This window comes from Melitaea cinxia, chromosome 24 (genome assembly GCF_905220565.1).
Source record: "Melitaea cinxia chromosome 24, ilMelCinx1.1, whole genome shotgun sequence".
Taxonomy (NCBI): domain Eukaryota; kingdom Metazoa; phylum Arthropoda; class Insecta; order Lepidoptera; family Nymphalidae; genus Melitaea; species Melitaea cinxia.
This window is the reverse complement of record NC_059417.1, coordinates 4,565,460-4,582,071: the sequence shown is the minus strand read 5'-3', so window position 1 is coordinate 4,582,071 and position 16,612 is coordinate 4,565,460. Positions and strand designations below refer to the sequence as shown.

At 32.2% G+C, this 16,612-nt stretch overlaps 2 protein-coding genes across 3 annotated transcripts in view; both read right to left on the bottom strand.

Moving 5' to 3' along the window:
* LOC123665503 (inactive dipeptidyl peptidase 10) overlaps positions 1-16,612 on the bottom strand; it is a gene marked incomplete at its 5' end in the record, with an annotated part of 113,933 nt that overhangs the window by 9,138 nt on the left and 88,183 nt on the right. Inside the window, 6 exons of the mRNA XM_045599796.1 lie at positions 130-272; positions 1,968-2,140; positions 3,039-3,174; positions 4,046-4,166; positions 6,272-6,507; positions 7,324-7,447. Coding sequence (XP_045455752.1) covers positions 130-272; positions 1,968-2,140; positions 3,039-3,174; positions 4,046-4,166; positions 6,272-6,507; positions 7,324-7,447 — 933 coding nt within the window. The remainder of the gene's footprint in view (positions 1-129; positions 273-1,967; positions 2,141-3,038; positions 3,175-4,045; positions 4,167-6,271; positions 6,508-7,323; positions 7,448-16,612) is intronic.
* LOC123665502 lies at positions 11,351-15,674 on the bottom strand. 2 transcript variants are annotated; one of them, XM_045599795.1, is made up of 3 exons: positions 15,589-15,674; positions 14,428-14,538; positions 11,351-13,977 (listed from the first exon to the last, which is right to left on the bottom strand). In XM_045599795.1, the coding sequence occupies exon 3, from the start codon at positions 13,929-13,931 to the stop codon at positions 11,439-11,441; it is 2,493 nt and encodes an 830-aa protein (XP_045455751.1). In that variant the 5' UTR covers positions 13,932-13,977; positions 14,428-14,538; positions 15,589-15,674; the 3' UTR covers positions 11,351-11,438. The 2 variants fall into 2 exon arrangements, with proteins under 2 accessions (XP_045455751.1, XP_045455750.1); XM_045599794.1 differs by lacking the exon at positions 15,589-15,674 and having other exon boundaries at positions 14,428-14,725.

The following is a 16,612-nucleotide window of genomic DNA, read 5'->3' as shown; positions in this document are numbered from 1 at the left end:
GTTTGATAAAATTCATTAGGATTATAAATCCAATGATTATAACAGACTAGTAATGCAACTATGAAACAAGCGTTAAATATATTCACCGAGTACTTAAAAATCAATTAAAGTTACAAATATCATACTTACACCTTCATAACTAATGGATATTTAGTGACCTCGTCCTCCCGCAGTCCTGGAGGTAGGAGCAAACGCACTCGGGCAGCTTGACCACTCGATAGTTGTACTGAGAATGTCCGTGGAGTCGGTAACGCTATGGCTGATAGCCTTTCCTATAGGAATACGAATAATTACGAGTATATAATTTTTGACGATATCAAATAAAATATTTTAATATATTCATGTGATATTTTCTTGTTCTGTTTCAATTGCTATAATGCTGTGCTAATTTTATAATGTTTTATATTATACTATTAACTAAAAACTACTAAAATCAAATTGATAAAGAAATCAATAATAAATACGAAGTAAAAAGTTTATATAAAAATCGATAAAATAGATACAATATGAAATATTTTTAAAACCAGTAAATTTGAGATACAAATGATTTCATCACTAATTCTGAATTTAAATAAAAATACACCTCAAATTATTACAGACAATTTAAATAATTATAATTTATTTTGTTTAAAAATATTTATGTGTCAAAAATTATAAAACAACTATTTGCATTTTGTTTTCAATTATAAACAAGAATAACAAAATACAATTTTATGGTCAAACCGATACAGTTTAAATTGTTCGAACAGTAAAACGAATGCACAAAAGGAATAAAATTTAGAATCACAATGCATATCGATCAAGCCACACACGTCGCGGTTATAGCGCCAATTTCTCGTAAAATTTCATACAGTAAAAATACAGATATTTTTATAGACGATATACTACGATGTAATAAATAAAGATGGATTTCTTTAAACTTTCAACGTCCACGGTTTGAATATCGAATGTTGAATTTCAGATTTTCTATAGCTGTAGTTCGGATCAATATTATTTGTTTCTATTGTAAACTGTCAAATTTAATAAAATCATACAGTACTAATAAAATTATTCAAAACTAGCCGACCCGTAGCCACTTCGTTGGGCGTTAATTATTTTTGTGATGCAAATAGGTATATAGTAGTTTTCATCTCGCTCGCATGTCTCCGACTTTACATATACTACTAGCTGATTTGGCAAACGTTGTCTTGCCGCTAAACGCTATTTAAAAATAGGGGTTGGTGGTAGAAGGGTGAAAATTTAGGGTTGTATGTATTTTTCAACGCCAAATCATAATAAAAAAAATTATTTTTCTAAAAATTAAAATAAAAAAATTTAGGGATGGACTACCCTTAGCATTTAGGGGGATGAAAAATAGATGTTGTTCAATTCTCAGACCTACCCAATATGAAAATTTCATGAGAATCGGTCAAGCCGTTTCGGAGGAGTTTAACTTAAAAACGCGCGCTACATTCTCGCGGTGCGACACGAGAATTTTATATATTAGAAGATTATTTTTCACTGATTTTTTTATTCAACAATAATAAAATACTGCCTATATCACTCCTGAATAGGGTAGCTTTCTGTTAGTGAAAGAATTTTCATAATCGGATCAGTATTTACGAAGATTACCCCCTACATACAAACAAAGTTTGAAACTTTACCTCTTTGTAATATTAGTATAGATAGATAGTAGCATTATGGAATCAGATTGTAAGTAAAATTATTTATTTTAACAAAGTTTTTAACATGTTTTTAATATTCAAAATTACGAAATATTTTATATCTCGCTAATTTTATAATTGTGAAATTGTGCGGATGTTTAAAATTACTGAAGAAATTGTAATGAACATGAGCCGGAACATAGGAACAGTTAGAAACATATAGTAGGAGTAAGATTTTTTGAATTAAATATACGCATTATTTGACAATTTCATTCAATATTAAAAATAGTTATCGCTAAGATTCAGAACAAATTTTTTCCATACCTTCACTGCTGTATTATTCTCAAGATGCATCAACAGTCGGGGCTCAGGCAGCGAGATCTTGTGTAAGCTAGACGTTGGCACGCCTGGTCCCAAGCACTCCAGAACGAAGTATGTAGAAGATGGACTGAAGTAGGCGTCGTGAAACAGGCATGGCAGGTTTTGAGGTAAATTTTCTATAAAAAAATTAAAAAAAAAATAATATTATAGAAAATAAAATAATCCCTTGACGCTACAAAAATATATAAAAAACAAGATACACATTTTTTTAGCTACCTAATAAACATAAGACCAAGTTTCAGAGATTTTTGAGATTTGCACCAATTTAAAAAAAAAAAATGTTATTTTAGTCACGTAAAACCAACGAAAACAAATTTTACGAGTCCATGTTACGAGTTGTCATGTGACAGAAAAATAGTCGCAAAAGTCAACGTGACTGAAATCGCAATTTGTATCTAATAATTTAAAACAATAATGAAATAGAACGGTCTGCTTCTAATACTCCTTTAAAATAGAACTAAAGTTCCTTAGTAAATTTGACTGCTGTAGCAGAAACGTGCTGAACTTTGGCGCGAGAGCTTTATTGAATAGAACGCTAGTTACGTGACAGACTTATAGCACTGATACAATATCGACGCGCACCTGTTGGTACAAATGCAATTTCTGATCCGTGCTCAAGTTACACGACGTTACTAAGACTTTGGAATAGGCAATTCGTAACAAGTTTTTAAAATACTACTTGTATCTACGTTTCAAAGCTGCGCAAAGAAAACACCTTATTTATTTATTTGTATTCGGGAAACAAAGGGTATTTATTTTAATTAAATTCTTTGTGGAACAATAAATACACTAATACAAGTGTGTACAAAGGCGGACTTGACGCTAATGCATATTCTACCAGTACATAATACTAATAATATACACAATATACAAAATACAATAATACAAAATATTATTTGTGGGTTATAGTTCTCGCATTGAATTATCAGGTTTATTTAAACACTGATTTTTTTCACTATCATATTTTTCATCGTAAGTTACGTTTTCAAAATATGACCGCCATACGATTCTTACCAGGTTGTTTTTTCTTCTTCTTTTTCGATGGGGCTGGTGACGTGGCGGGGATCTCCTCATCCCAATCATTATCCCAAGTGCTGTCACCCGATGACGCCAGGTTACCGTAAAACTCAAGATTGATAGCTGGTGAGGGCTGCAAAAAACTGTAAACTTAGCATTATATATTTCAGAAATATTATTAATTGAGTACTAGCGACCCGCCCCGGCTTCGCATGGGTGCAATGCTGATACTGAATATACTACAGAATGTCTTTATTTATAGTGTGAAGCTAGCTTATGACATGGTGATTAACATAATAACAACAACATTCAAATATGCGTCGTTAGATTAGACGTTGTTACAGAATGCGTTAAAGAAATAAAGGTTCACTGCTCGTTCCCCGTAGGTGGTAACATGATAATATGTAGCCTATATGTTGACCCGACTTCTTAGAAGTAAATCCATGCCGTAGTTTTTGAGTTTATCCCGGACATACATACAGACAAACAGACAAACAGACAAAAATTCTAAAAACTATATTTTTGGCTTCGGTATCGATTGTAGATCACACCCCAAGTATTCTTTTAAAAAAATATTTAATGTACTATTTTGACTTTCCTACCATTTTATTATATGTATAGATTAGTTAAAATCTTTTGTTGGTATAAATCACCGATCTTCAAACGAAATCAATTAATCTTTGTATTTAATCTTTATTTATTTCTTTGTTGAAAACTTTATTACACATTTGAAGAAATTTTCACACGGAAAAAAAAACAATATTGTAATTAAAAAAAAAGTGAAAAGGTATTCTTATCACTAATAGTGCTCTCTTACAGACAATGAAACAAAATAAAATAATGTTGATAGACAAATAAAGCAAATATTGATAACGACTTATTATTATTCTTTACTTTGAATCTATTTTAATGTTTCCAAAAGAAAAAGATAAAGAGAAATTTTTATAAAGAACTAATGATGAAAGAAAGGGGAATCAGACAGATAAGAGTTTCGGCTGAAGTACCTGTGAGTTACAAGTCACACAATACGGTAGCTTTTGTGGCGTCCCCGGGCGGGGAGCTTCTGACGATACTCTATACAGATGCTGTTGCCCTGGTTTACCTTCTGGTATACCTAAATAATATCTGCAAATATAAGTAACAATTTTAAATACTATTACTAACTAAACTGTATATCGACTATTCGTGTATTGTGTATTCTGTGTTGTGTCGTGTGGTGTCGGCCGAGTAGAATAGCACCACCGTCATTCTTTCCGTGGGAGTCGTAAAAAACGACCGAGGGATAAACCTAGCTCAAAATCATCAGAGTCCTGGCGAAGGAAAACTTCATTTGAAACCCGAAATGGGGACTCCGTCAAGCATTCGTGGCATAGCTCTAAAATGCGAAAGACTCCTGCAGCCGAACTGGCTCTACACGTATCGATTCGTCGTTCCTGTGGGCCTAGCCAGTCAGGTCAAGAGGGTAGCGCAGAGCTTAGGCAACTCTGCGTTTTCCTGAAGAGTGTTCTAGGCGACACAGTGTCTGTCTGACACTGTCTAAATCGTTTGCAATAGACGGACTAAGGCCAATGATATCGACTATTAGTTTTTAATTTATAAAATATTATAATATAATATATATTTATCGAACAAGCATATCCGAACTATACTCGTAGTATGTATACGGTGGATTTGACATTTAATCTTCTTCTCGTGATTATAATTTAAGAATTATGTAGAAAATATGTTACGGCACATGATGAGTTACGCGAATAACAATATTAAATATTCTATAGCTATAATAGCTAAAAAGCACATAGCTTGGTATTTTTTCATTAGAAGAAAACACTAGTACGCGATAAAACGATTTCTTAAATTAGGTTTTATACCTGATTCGCTATGAAATAAAATTATTAATGTAAAACGACTGCCTTTAATGTTTCTTTGACAAATTAAAGTATAATGTCCAAAACGTTTCTGAGCTTGTAAATGGTTTCTTTTTTTGTCGAATTCATATTTAGTTGACAAAATTATGAAAATCACATTGGAGTGCTTTTATATTACCCGGTACGATATCGAAAGCGATATCGAAGTGTGCTAATCGATCTTACAATATTCTTTTCAATGGTTTGTCAGTTAAAACATTTGGAGGGTAGTTGTGTAAAAGTGTCATAGTATTGTTACTGTTAAGTTGTTACAATTGTGCTATTGACTTATTTCTGATATTGTGAGCGTACGATGTCGAATGCTGGTGTGCGGATAAATCAACGATGATTTTTGTCACACCGTTGAAGGCTAATATTTTTAGTTAAGATTCTTTGTATTTTACATAAATAAAAAAAAAGCGTTATTGAAACATGAAATGGCTTCGTTATTTACCAAAAAAAAAAAAACAAAAATATAACGTGTTGTTGAATTTGTACAGTAATTATATTATTAGTACTAGTTCTATGATTCCTTTAGAATGCTTTTTAGATAAAAAACAACAATAATTGTTTTAACAATAAATAGAAAGCAGTATATTACCATTTAAGAATATCATATCGTGAGGTGTAAAACGCTCTTCTCACAGTTTATTTTATTATTAAATTAGTATTATAAAAGAAAATTTTATTTTTCGCAAACACTATTAAGCTTTTAATAAAATCTTGCCGCTTGCCGTAAAATACGACTAAGATTTTATTTTACACGAATCAGTGACTCAAAGTCGACATGAAGAAAAATACAAGCTGAAACAGATTAAATTAACTGGAAGATCGTATCTAAATAAAATGTAAATATCTTATTATGGAAATGGAAGGTTAATACCATTTGAGGAAAAGCGGGTCGAGAAATATGTAGCCTTTTTACCTGAGTAATATTATATTTTGTAAGTTTACTCAGGTAGAACTTTTATGTTTAGGTGTGTTTTTTCCAGTCTCGCGGCTTCGTATCCAGAGCAACTTGTTGTTAATTTATATTTAATAGTTTTTATTAATTTTACATACATGTAAATTCAAATTTGTTGTGTAATGTATTACTTATTATTATATCGTTTATATAAATGAATGAACAACTGACGCTGACGCATAGTGGCGCAGTGAGTGAGAATATACCAGCATTTACTGTACCTTGATTGTTATTAAAGTTTTATTATATAAATAAATTATAATTAGTTTCATTTAATAAAAAAAAATATTGCATATCACGGTAATTCTTGATAAAAACTGATACATTCTTTTCAATTAAAGTACTAGGCAATCATAACTTACATGTGTTGGTTTGCATGATCCCACGCTAAGAGTTTAACAACGTCAAAACTTCCATGTGTGAGTGGTAAAGCTCTCGGTCCGTGTGAATTGTGTTCCGCACGCACTACATGTCGGAATAGTCCCGCGGGACCATCTCTCACTGGTGCTAATGTAACTAGGGCGCCTCCACCTGACGACCACAAAGGCGCTGGGGCAGATTCTACCCACGCTTCTGTGCCCGAAAATATGTGGTATACCTATTGATTAATAGTATATTTCATTACAAGTGTGGAAAGGTTATCATTGCAAAGAGTTCCGACAAATGTCTACCCAAACCGAGGTGCAGCCGAAGGCGAGGGTTGACAGTTGGAACAAGTTGCAATGACGGTTCCGCACGTGTACTGAACGAATATTTTTAATACAGTTGAGAAAAAATTAAGCAATTGAATAAAATAATAAAAACAACTCAACTCGCAAAGAAAATTTCTGAAAAATAGCGCCAACCGTAGAATATAAGCAGAGTTTTTTTTGTTCACCCATTCTGGAAGGCAAAAGGAACTATGCCTATACAGCCAAGTCTTCAGTAGAAGTTTTTTATTGATATGAAATGAACATGAAATTTAATGAGATGAAATGAAATGAAACCTAACCAAACTCATTCAATCAAATCATTAAATTTGATATTGAAATAAATTAGTAGCTTCTTTTTAGAAATATACGTATTTGCATGAATCATAAAAACTTCTATGATTTTTTTTTGTAAAAACTTCATGGTTGATTTTTCTTTTTAATAGACGTTATTTTGACAGTTGGGAAAGAGAACGCACGTGTTCGGGAAAAGTAAATAAAAGCACGAGTATGTAATAGCCCACATCCCGAATGCTATACTTCGCTGCAATACGCCACTTTTTGAGCAATTGTATTAAAAAGTAATAAATTAAAAAAAAAAATACTAAAGATTTAAAAACTAATATTTACTTTATTTATTAACTAAATATATAAAATAAACACGAAAAAAATGACATCAAAATCGTGGAATGTTATTAGGAGTGCATAAATTGACAAGAACTTACCTCTTGACAATACCACATAGGACTCTTGCACACTGAAACCACAGACAAGTTCTGTACACGAGTGAGCCACACGACGCAAACTTCCGTAACCGATACCCATTGCGCGCTTGTGAAGTAGTAGTCCCTATAAAAATACAAGAAATGTAATCGATATTTTTTTGGAGTATACTCCTTAAGAATCATTTTCACATAAGAATTTTCATATAAGGCCCTCGGTATTAAAAAAAATATGAGGAGTAAAATCTACTGAAAGAATGACCTCGTTACGTTTTTGTTTACGCTATCCACCATATCCATCCATTCATATTAGGTTATACACCCTATAAATGGCATTATTTGATTCGTTTATTTACCGTTTTTAAATTTTTTTTTTAAATTTTTTAAAATTTTTGAATTTTGAATTTTTTGATTTTTGGTTTTACTTTTACTTTATTTAATTTTATTTTTACTTATTGATTTTTTAATTTAATTTTGTTTTGTTTTTTATTCTAAATGTTGTTCTGTTGTACTAACCCAATAGGGACTTAAAATCTAGTCTGAAATAAAGTATTATTATTATTATTATTATAGTATTAATCTTTTTCTTAGACTAGTAAGCGTTTTTGTGCCTATTTATACAGTCAAACCGAAGGGGTAAACTTCTCTATTATTGGGCACTTTTTTATTATTTAAATCTGCATTGAGAAAAGCTTTAAAGGAAGACAAAATATAGTCTATATTTATATACGTAACTTTCTATTTGTGAAAGTATTTTCAAAATCAGGACTATCAATTAAGGCACCAATAAAAAAATATCCAACAAGGTAAAACACACTAATTATAACAATTTTTGTTTAAAAATAAAACAAACGAATTTCCGTTAGTGCAGATAACATGAGCAAAAATGGCTTAATCAACTTTCTTCGATAGGAAAATATTTTGAATCAAAAAAAAGTTGTAAAGTTACTCGTTAGCCGTTCTGAATAAAAAAGGGAATAAATGTTCGTTGAGTTTGCCATTCAAAAAATTGAAAAGTACATTTTTAAATGAGAATAAATGTTTTGCAATGTAAAGTTCGAAACATTTTCTAAAGGTGCCAACAATTTCGTTTAGATTAATACTATAATCAGCTGTCGCATTTATAATTTTAGAGTCAGTAATTAAAAAATGTGTCGTTAACTCGTTTTACAGTCGCATTTACAACTAGTTGCCATAGCTAAATATATAATTTTATTGAACGTCATTATAGTCCGACAATTAAAAAAGTCTAGCCTAGTGTGTGTGTAAAAACTAGCTGCGGAGTTTTTTTGCCAATTCTCCTCTGCAGAACCTACATTTCTAATCAATCGTGGCTTCACATTTACTATTATCAATTTATTACGATTCAAAAGCGCTTTTGAAGTCTACTCGAGTATCGAAATTTTTGATTTTGTGTACAAGGTCTTGTTAACGACTTAGCTTCGACCAAATTGAAAAAAGAACGCCCTTTCAAAACACGGTAATTATGTATATCAATTAGTCACCTTTCAAAACAAAATACAGGCGTTAAAGTTTTAATGAATTTTAAAAGAAGGTTACTGTTGTTTTTATCAAACTACATTGCTTATTTGAATAACGGTTCGATCGGCCCGAAAGTTTCCAACTCACAAAGAGTTCGCTAATGGGGTGCTTTTTAAATCTTCCACTTGCCTGCTCACTACAAACTTATTTTTCCAACAAGCGATTTCATTAAAAAAATTTAACAATCTCGGATAATAAAACGTTTTGTTTGTAATGAAAAAACCACAGTTTATGTTTGGAAATTAGTTGTAGTGTCTCTAGTATTATACTACTGGACAACTACTGTAAGTACTAGTATTGCATTAAATTATGATTATATAGTCTATCCAATATATCCAAATATATGCTATTTTAAACGAGGAAGTTAATTAACAAATGTAAGTAATTCTTTCATCTTTAGCAAAATATATACCATTATATCACTTCAGCCTATCGCAGTCCACTGCTGGACATAGGCCTCAACAAGTTCGCGCCAAAAATGGCGTGAACTCATGTGTTTTGCCCATAGTCACCACGCTGGGCAGGCGGGTTGGTGACTGCAGGGCTGGTTTTGTCGCGCCAAAGACGCTGCTGCCCGTCTTCGGCCTGTGTATTTCAAAGCCAGCAGTTGTATCCCGCCATCGGTCGGCTTTTTATGGTATACATATACATATATTAGCCGCACAGATAAGGCAAAGAAAAATTGAAATTTTTTACACAAGCTATATGCTGTATAACATTATCCCAGACTTGAGATTTAATATATGTGACATGGATTTTGTTATTAATTAATTCATATTCATAATTTTTTTTATTGACATAATTTATTTCGTTTCTTGACAATTTATAAATTAAAATGAACTATTTATGTTACATTTAACTAATATTTGCACACCGAAAATCGGTAGAATATGTTGGCTAACTATTAAATTTGACAACCTGTATACCATATTCTGGCAAAATAAATAAATAATAATAATAATAATTATTTTTATCATAATAATAAAACGAATTACCTGATTTTTTAATTGTTTTAAAAGTCAAAAATTTGTCCTACTTATTTGAATTAGCAATGTTTCCATTAGCACTGGGTAAAAAGACAAGTACAGTACAAATAAATCTGGGAATAGGAATCTTTATAATATTGATTTAACTAATAGAACAAGTAACTGATAGAGCTCTTGCGGGTAACTAATGCACGCCATTAAGGCCAGGATATTTGAGCGTAGTAGGTATTTAGCGCTACCTCACTCCCCGTGCGACTAGTTGCGCGAAGTCTCCGATCAAATGAACTCTCTGACCCCGCACAGTGGGCTGAAATTGACGTTTCATAGACATTCAAATTTATTTTTTCAAGTGACACTTTTTTTGCTTGAACGCGATTGAGAATAACTGTTATATGCCTTATATAATGAACTTTCAGGTTTAAATCGTAAACAGCGCACTTAGATTTTTTTTTAAATTTTTTGTATGGAGACGACATAATAAATGATGATATCTCTATAATCGCACAATTGCACCTATTATCCTCATAGGTTATTAAAATATAAATTATTTTTGATTTTTTGACATACTTCATGCTGCGGTCAAACGTGCGTTTTTTTTTAATCTTTAAGAAATTTACCAATTTTGTTTTCTAATTTTTTGGTTTTTAACTGATATCAAAATTTACATGGGTGTGTATACTTTACATTTACTCAAATTAGTTGTGTGCTATATTAGAAAATGAAATTCATTAAAAACCATAAAAAGGTTTAATTATTACAATAAAAATATAATATGATAAAATTAAATAAGGCTATGAATATATTATTTTTATTATTGCATTTTCTGTATTACTATCTTCAGAGCCGAACTCAAAGTTAGAGTTTATTTCAGCAATATCCCTAAACTCGAGTTCAGGTGTTTGAAGATTCAGCAGATCCAATGTTTCAGTAAACACATTTTTCTTTTTCTTTGCATTCATTCGTTGGGTCTTACTGCTGAAATAAGTGGATCGCACGAATTATCATCATTTCGTGAACTCATGTGTTTTGCCCATAGTCACCACGCTAGGCAGGCGGGTTGGTGACCGCAGGGCTGGCTTTGTCACACCGAAGACGCTGCTGCCCGTCTTCGGCCTGTGTATTTCAAAGCCAGCACTTAGATGAATCTTCGGATCAGAAAGTCGGATTCGGATCAGATAAATCTTCGGAAGTCATTTGAAAAAATAAATTTGAATGTCTATGAAACGTGAATTTCAGCCCACTGTGCCCCGTGCGCGGTGAACGGCGAGCGGCAACGAAAAAATTGTGCATTCTAGTATAATTTTAACAGTAGTGCAATTTACTAGGTTTTTTTTACTTTAGTTATTTCATAATTAAATTATATAATGAACTTTTTATGATTTTGTTTTCGATCCTGAACGCACAGCATATAAAAATGAAACATAAACATTTAATACCTAAGAGAAGTAGATAAAAAAAAATATTGTTTAATTTTTTATGGGTTTATAGCTAAAAAATAATCATTTTTATTATTAATATTTTTATTTATGTTAATTATCAATAAATATTCTTTTCTCAAATATAACAGCTTTGGATACACCGCAACAAAAATCAAAATTCTGTAATATCAATTACGCGTGTGATTGGACCTGGTTCCTGAAAATCTTGTATTGGACTTGAAGGCTGTTCATTTCGTTCGGCTGGTAACGGGAGGTTTCTTTTTGGGACGCCACGTTTATGTGAACTTGGACCCGGTTGTTCCAAATTATTAATTGAACTCAAAGGATGATCATTTTCCTTGTCTTGCAATGTGAGTTTTCTTATGGGCATGCCACGTTTATATCTACTGTCCACGAGTTCTGGCAATAGACATTTAAAGTAAAATTGTACTAGCCTAGGCTCCATATGTTTATACCAGAATTGATCATCTTTATGTATTCGTTCTGTGAATAATGGCTCATTCTCACTTGCCCAGATACCAAGGAGACACACTTGCCGCCCTGTGACATGTAATTGGCCCTGAATTTGGTAGTACCAATGACATTTTTTGTTTATAGTACAGGTTTTTGTGTCTTTGTTATATTTCAATATTTGAATTTTGTTTTGTTCAATAGATTTTGCCAATCCAATTTTAGAAACTGTGAAAGGACATTTTATTTCGACAATTATGTCTTGACCAATCAACCCGTCAGGCGACGCTCCAATAAATGGGTGTACAGAATCAATAAATAAGCCGCAGGGTAAAATTTCAACATTTTCCTGTCGCTGTAATTGCAGTAATGCCAGCTTTTCGTTCTCAACTCCATGAGCAACGGACGCTACATGAGCTAGATTTTTTTGATACAATATACTTTTCACCAAGTTAGCTGTATTTGACAATGGTTTTCGCTTGCATACTGGGCCAAAATTTGATGCTGTAATTAGTTTTTGTCGGATCTCCAACCACTCACTACTTTCTCTTTGCAATATAGAACCTCTTTCTATTGCCTTTTTGTTAGAGGTCAACGATTGTAAATTTTTCATAAATTCTTCTTTTGCCATTTCCATATCTTCATGTGACATATCTGGTGCAGAACTAGAAGGACCGTAATCGTGTTGTTTTTTGTTTGCCTCTTTTAAAATTCTTTTCTTCTTTACTGGGTGCTGTACAAAATGTTTTCGCTTCAGAGCCCTTTTTCTTTCCATTTCTTCAATTCTTCCACTAGAATTTTTGTTTGTAAACTCTTTTTGGACGGATGAAATAGCCGATTTTGAGTTAAAGGAGACAACTGCAGCTGAGCATCTACTTTGATAGCCCTGTTTTAGAGAAAAATTTGCTCTTTTCCCTCCAATGAACTTAGCTATAACGCTATTAAAGCATTCGACAATATTAGTATCTACATCTTCAATCAAGCTACGTGATTTCATGGCTACATTTGAAACAATCGCATTGATTCTGAATGCAAACGTAGAGTTTTGGATGATTTTTAGTTCATCACTGTTATTTTCCTCCCTATCACAGTAATAGCTCTGACACATTTTATGATCACCATAAGCATGTAGCAATGAGTTGACAATGTCATTGTGCAAAACCGATATAGAAACGCTTCTAGGACTTTTTGAAACGTTGTGATGTTTTATACATTTCACAATGGTCTTCCTCATTGACATTATTTTTACGTTTGTAAGCGTCTTTCGATGTGCTAGCGCATATTTAGTTTCAGTTTTCAATGCCCGCATTTTTTTACAAAAATTACGCAAAATGTGGTTTCTGCATTCAATCTTTTCAACCGTTATATTTTGAGCTTCATATGGTTTAGCTTTTAAAATTTTTTCGTATGTCGACGCGTCTCCATCGCCTATCATTTTTTTGTAAACCAGCCCGTACATTGAAACTGAAGATTTAAAGCCTTCTAATAAAATTTCCGTTTCCATTGAACTTGAAGAGCCTTGATAATTTTTAAAACAAGCGTGTTCTTTTGAGGCAACATTTTTATTATCTGCTCTGGCACACATCAAGCAATACTTATTTTTCACACCCATATAAATGATCTGACCAGTTCTTCTCCCAATTATTGCTGCTGTACCTGACGAAGCTTTGTAATTAGTACCGTACGACCTCGCACACCACGAGCCGTCAACATAAACATCTATCACGGGATATCCGTTTTCAATCCGGCCTTCCGCAATTGCTATCTCCTTTTCTTTTGCAGCAGCAGCCTCCATGGATGCGCTTGCAGTTTTTTCCCACTTTTCGTAAACCTCATTTTGTAATTTGTTGTAGTAGTTTGGAGAAAATATCGGAACATCCATGGAAGAGCACAATTCTTCAAATTGTGAGTATCCAATGCCAGAAGCCACAATTCCAGTAGTTGCAGCTATGTTTAAATTTACTTGCTCCGTATTATTGGTGTCTTCAGAATGTATAAGACAGATTTTTTTACACATTCTACATTGAAATTTAAAAACCGATGTAAGTCCGAGTCTTTTTTCGCCAACTAAATGAAAGTAATTACTTTTGCAATCAAACAAATCACTATGACTTCCTTTTTTTTGAAGTTCTTCCAAAAGAAAATTTATGTCAACAATTCTACGTCCTGTAATAGGGTGAAATTCATCCGACATTTTTTCTTCTTCTATAACTAGTGAAACGTCATCTTTTTCAGTATCACTGAAACAATTAAATAATTGATTAACTTTTTTATTTGATATATTAGAATATCTTACTTGACGTGATTTTTCTTTCACCAAGATAACTAAGGGTATGATGATTCTACTCCTCTATATGCATAGCTCTTACTATGGGACTAACTTTGAAATCGATCAAAAAATTTCGATGTCTGAAATTAAAATTTTTAGACCAAATTAGAACATTACCTAAATTATTTTGAGTGAGTATGAAATCACATTATATATACTGACAGTATAATGTCATTAATAGACATTTTTTTTTTTTTTTTTTTTTTTTTTTAGTTATGTGATATATCCACAGGCTTATTATGCCCGTGCTTTTGTTATTCCATAAATTGTTATTATTATTTTTTTTTTTTAACATGCATCGGTAAATTTCGAGGTCATTAATAGACATTAACTATCATAAAAATAATTGTGCTAAACTTACTCACTAGTCGCAGCTATTTGCAAATAATCAGGGTCTATTGCAATATGAGAGTTATTATCATCACATGCGTCAGTTTCAAAACCTCTAGTGCTTGCTGTCCCTTCAGAGTGTCTGAAAATAAGTTCACATTACTAACAAATATTCAAATAGGCAAAATAGTTCAGCGTGAAAGTATTATTATGGCAACAACACTAAGGAATTTATTAGGTATACTTGTGTCTCTAATTTGGTAGTTATTTAGAATAGAATAGAATATACTTGGCTATAATGTACAATATAGGTAGATTTTTTTATCGGAGGTTAAATTTTTGTTATTTCTGACTTTACCTTAATTCCGGTGCTGCGGTAAGCGTACTCATGCTCCGTACTGCGACTATTACGCGTTATTTTCGAACAAATTTACGTAAAAACGATCTTTACTGCAAGATCAAAATACGATACGAACTGACCTTTAACGACTGATAAATAGACACTTTTAAACAAAATAACGCGTCAGACATAATATTCTAATAAAATTAGTAACATTGCGTGCTAGAATATAGGTTTAGAAATTCGAAAAATACCCAAAACCGATTCGGAGCACCCCACTGTCCACGTGGTCTTGGTCTGCCCTACCCCTAGTGTTTTTTTTAAGCTTGAGGCGCGGAGGGAGGGCAGCCCTCGCACGCAAGGGCGGAAGGGCTGCACTTCCCGCAGTGCCGGAGCCAAGCGTTACTCTAACCTTAAAGGTGGTAGGTTAATTTTAACCTCAAAACTAAAATTTAACCTCCGATAAAAAAAAAATCTACCTATATTGTACATAATAACCGCGATCTCTTCCAGACAACCTTTAGAAAGAGGAAAATATGCATTGAAAAGGTAGGTGCAGCTGCGTAATTATCTGTGTAGTTCTAGAATAGAACATTATGCATGCAGACATGATGCATTTCCGTTCGCTACATAATAAATACAAAAAAACTTAATAGATACATTTATATGTGTGTACAAACATACATATATACATATAATATTTACCTACATATATAACATAAATACATATATACATATAATTACATACATAAAAAGTCGTCACAAGCTAATAAAATGAATAGGAAATAGAAGATAAAATAAGTAAACTTGTTGCAGCAAAACTAAACTAAACCATAGTGAGATAGTACATACTGTTCCACTGTGCATTTAGTTGTTGTGAATAAGCCTTTGGATCTTGGCACAGATGCGCTGAAAAAAAAAAATTACTATATAATACGTTTTTCTTAGTTGCTGTACTGTTTTTTGTACTGTGTTATGTGAAAATACTAATATAACTTTGGATAGTAATAAGTAGATATGACAATACATCGATGATAACAATAATTATATGATAGCTAAAAATAGATTGTGTTCATTAAACTTACGAGTACGTACCTTATCGCTTTTCTCAGCTTACGTAGTTCACGTCTAGATATTTTCTTTTTATTTCTAGTTTTATTCCCCATTTTATATGCTAGTCCAACGTTGTTACACTACACACGTAATAAAATAATACAATATGTAGCGGGGGGAACGCCGCCACGCAGCAGAGAAACAGATCCTACTTCAATAACGCCTCGTAGGCAACTGAAGCGAGGCGCGTGGGCCGGTTTCTTATATAATTTAATATTAAGAAAAATAAAAACATTTATTTAAAAAAGTAATCGTTAGATATTCTTCTAAATGTTATTACCTATTTTTACATGTGAATATTGTAACTTAAAATTTGATATTCTTCAAGTAAAACAAGAAAAATATTCAAAAACATCCTTTCTTTGTGTTTTTTTTTTATCGAGTCAAGTAACAATTATCGTGTTTTGAACCGTTGAATAATCAAGAACGTTTATTAAACTACAACATATATTTTTAACGGTACAAAAACATGAATATTACTATGTTTACAGCTTTATCAAAAACAGGTGGTTTCGGATATCCTGGCCTTAACGGTTTGTAATAAATTGCATATTAAAGAGATAAATGCACCAAATCTACTAAAATATTTCCATTTAAACTATTTAACTTTATTAAATTTACTTTGTAATAATCAGAGATTGTACCTAGTAAGCAAATATGTATAAATAATAAAGCTTCTAAGTTTATATAGAAAGCAAACAAGATAAACCGCTGACTTCGTCCGCTATTAGAGCTTTTTAATACCAAAATAAAATACATCTTC

Coding starts and splice junctions, on each gene's coding strand:
- LOC123665502 (XM_045599795.1), bottom strand. CDS start 13,931: ATGTCGGATGAATTTCACCCTATTACAGGACGTAGAATTGTTGACATA.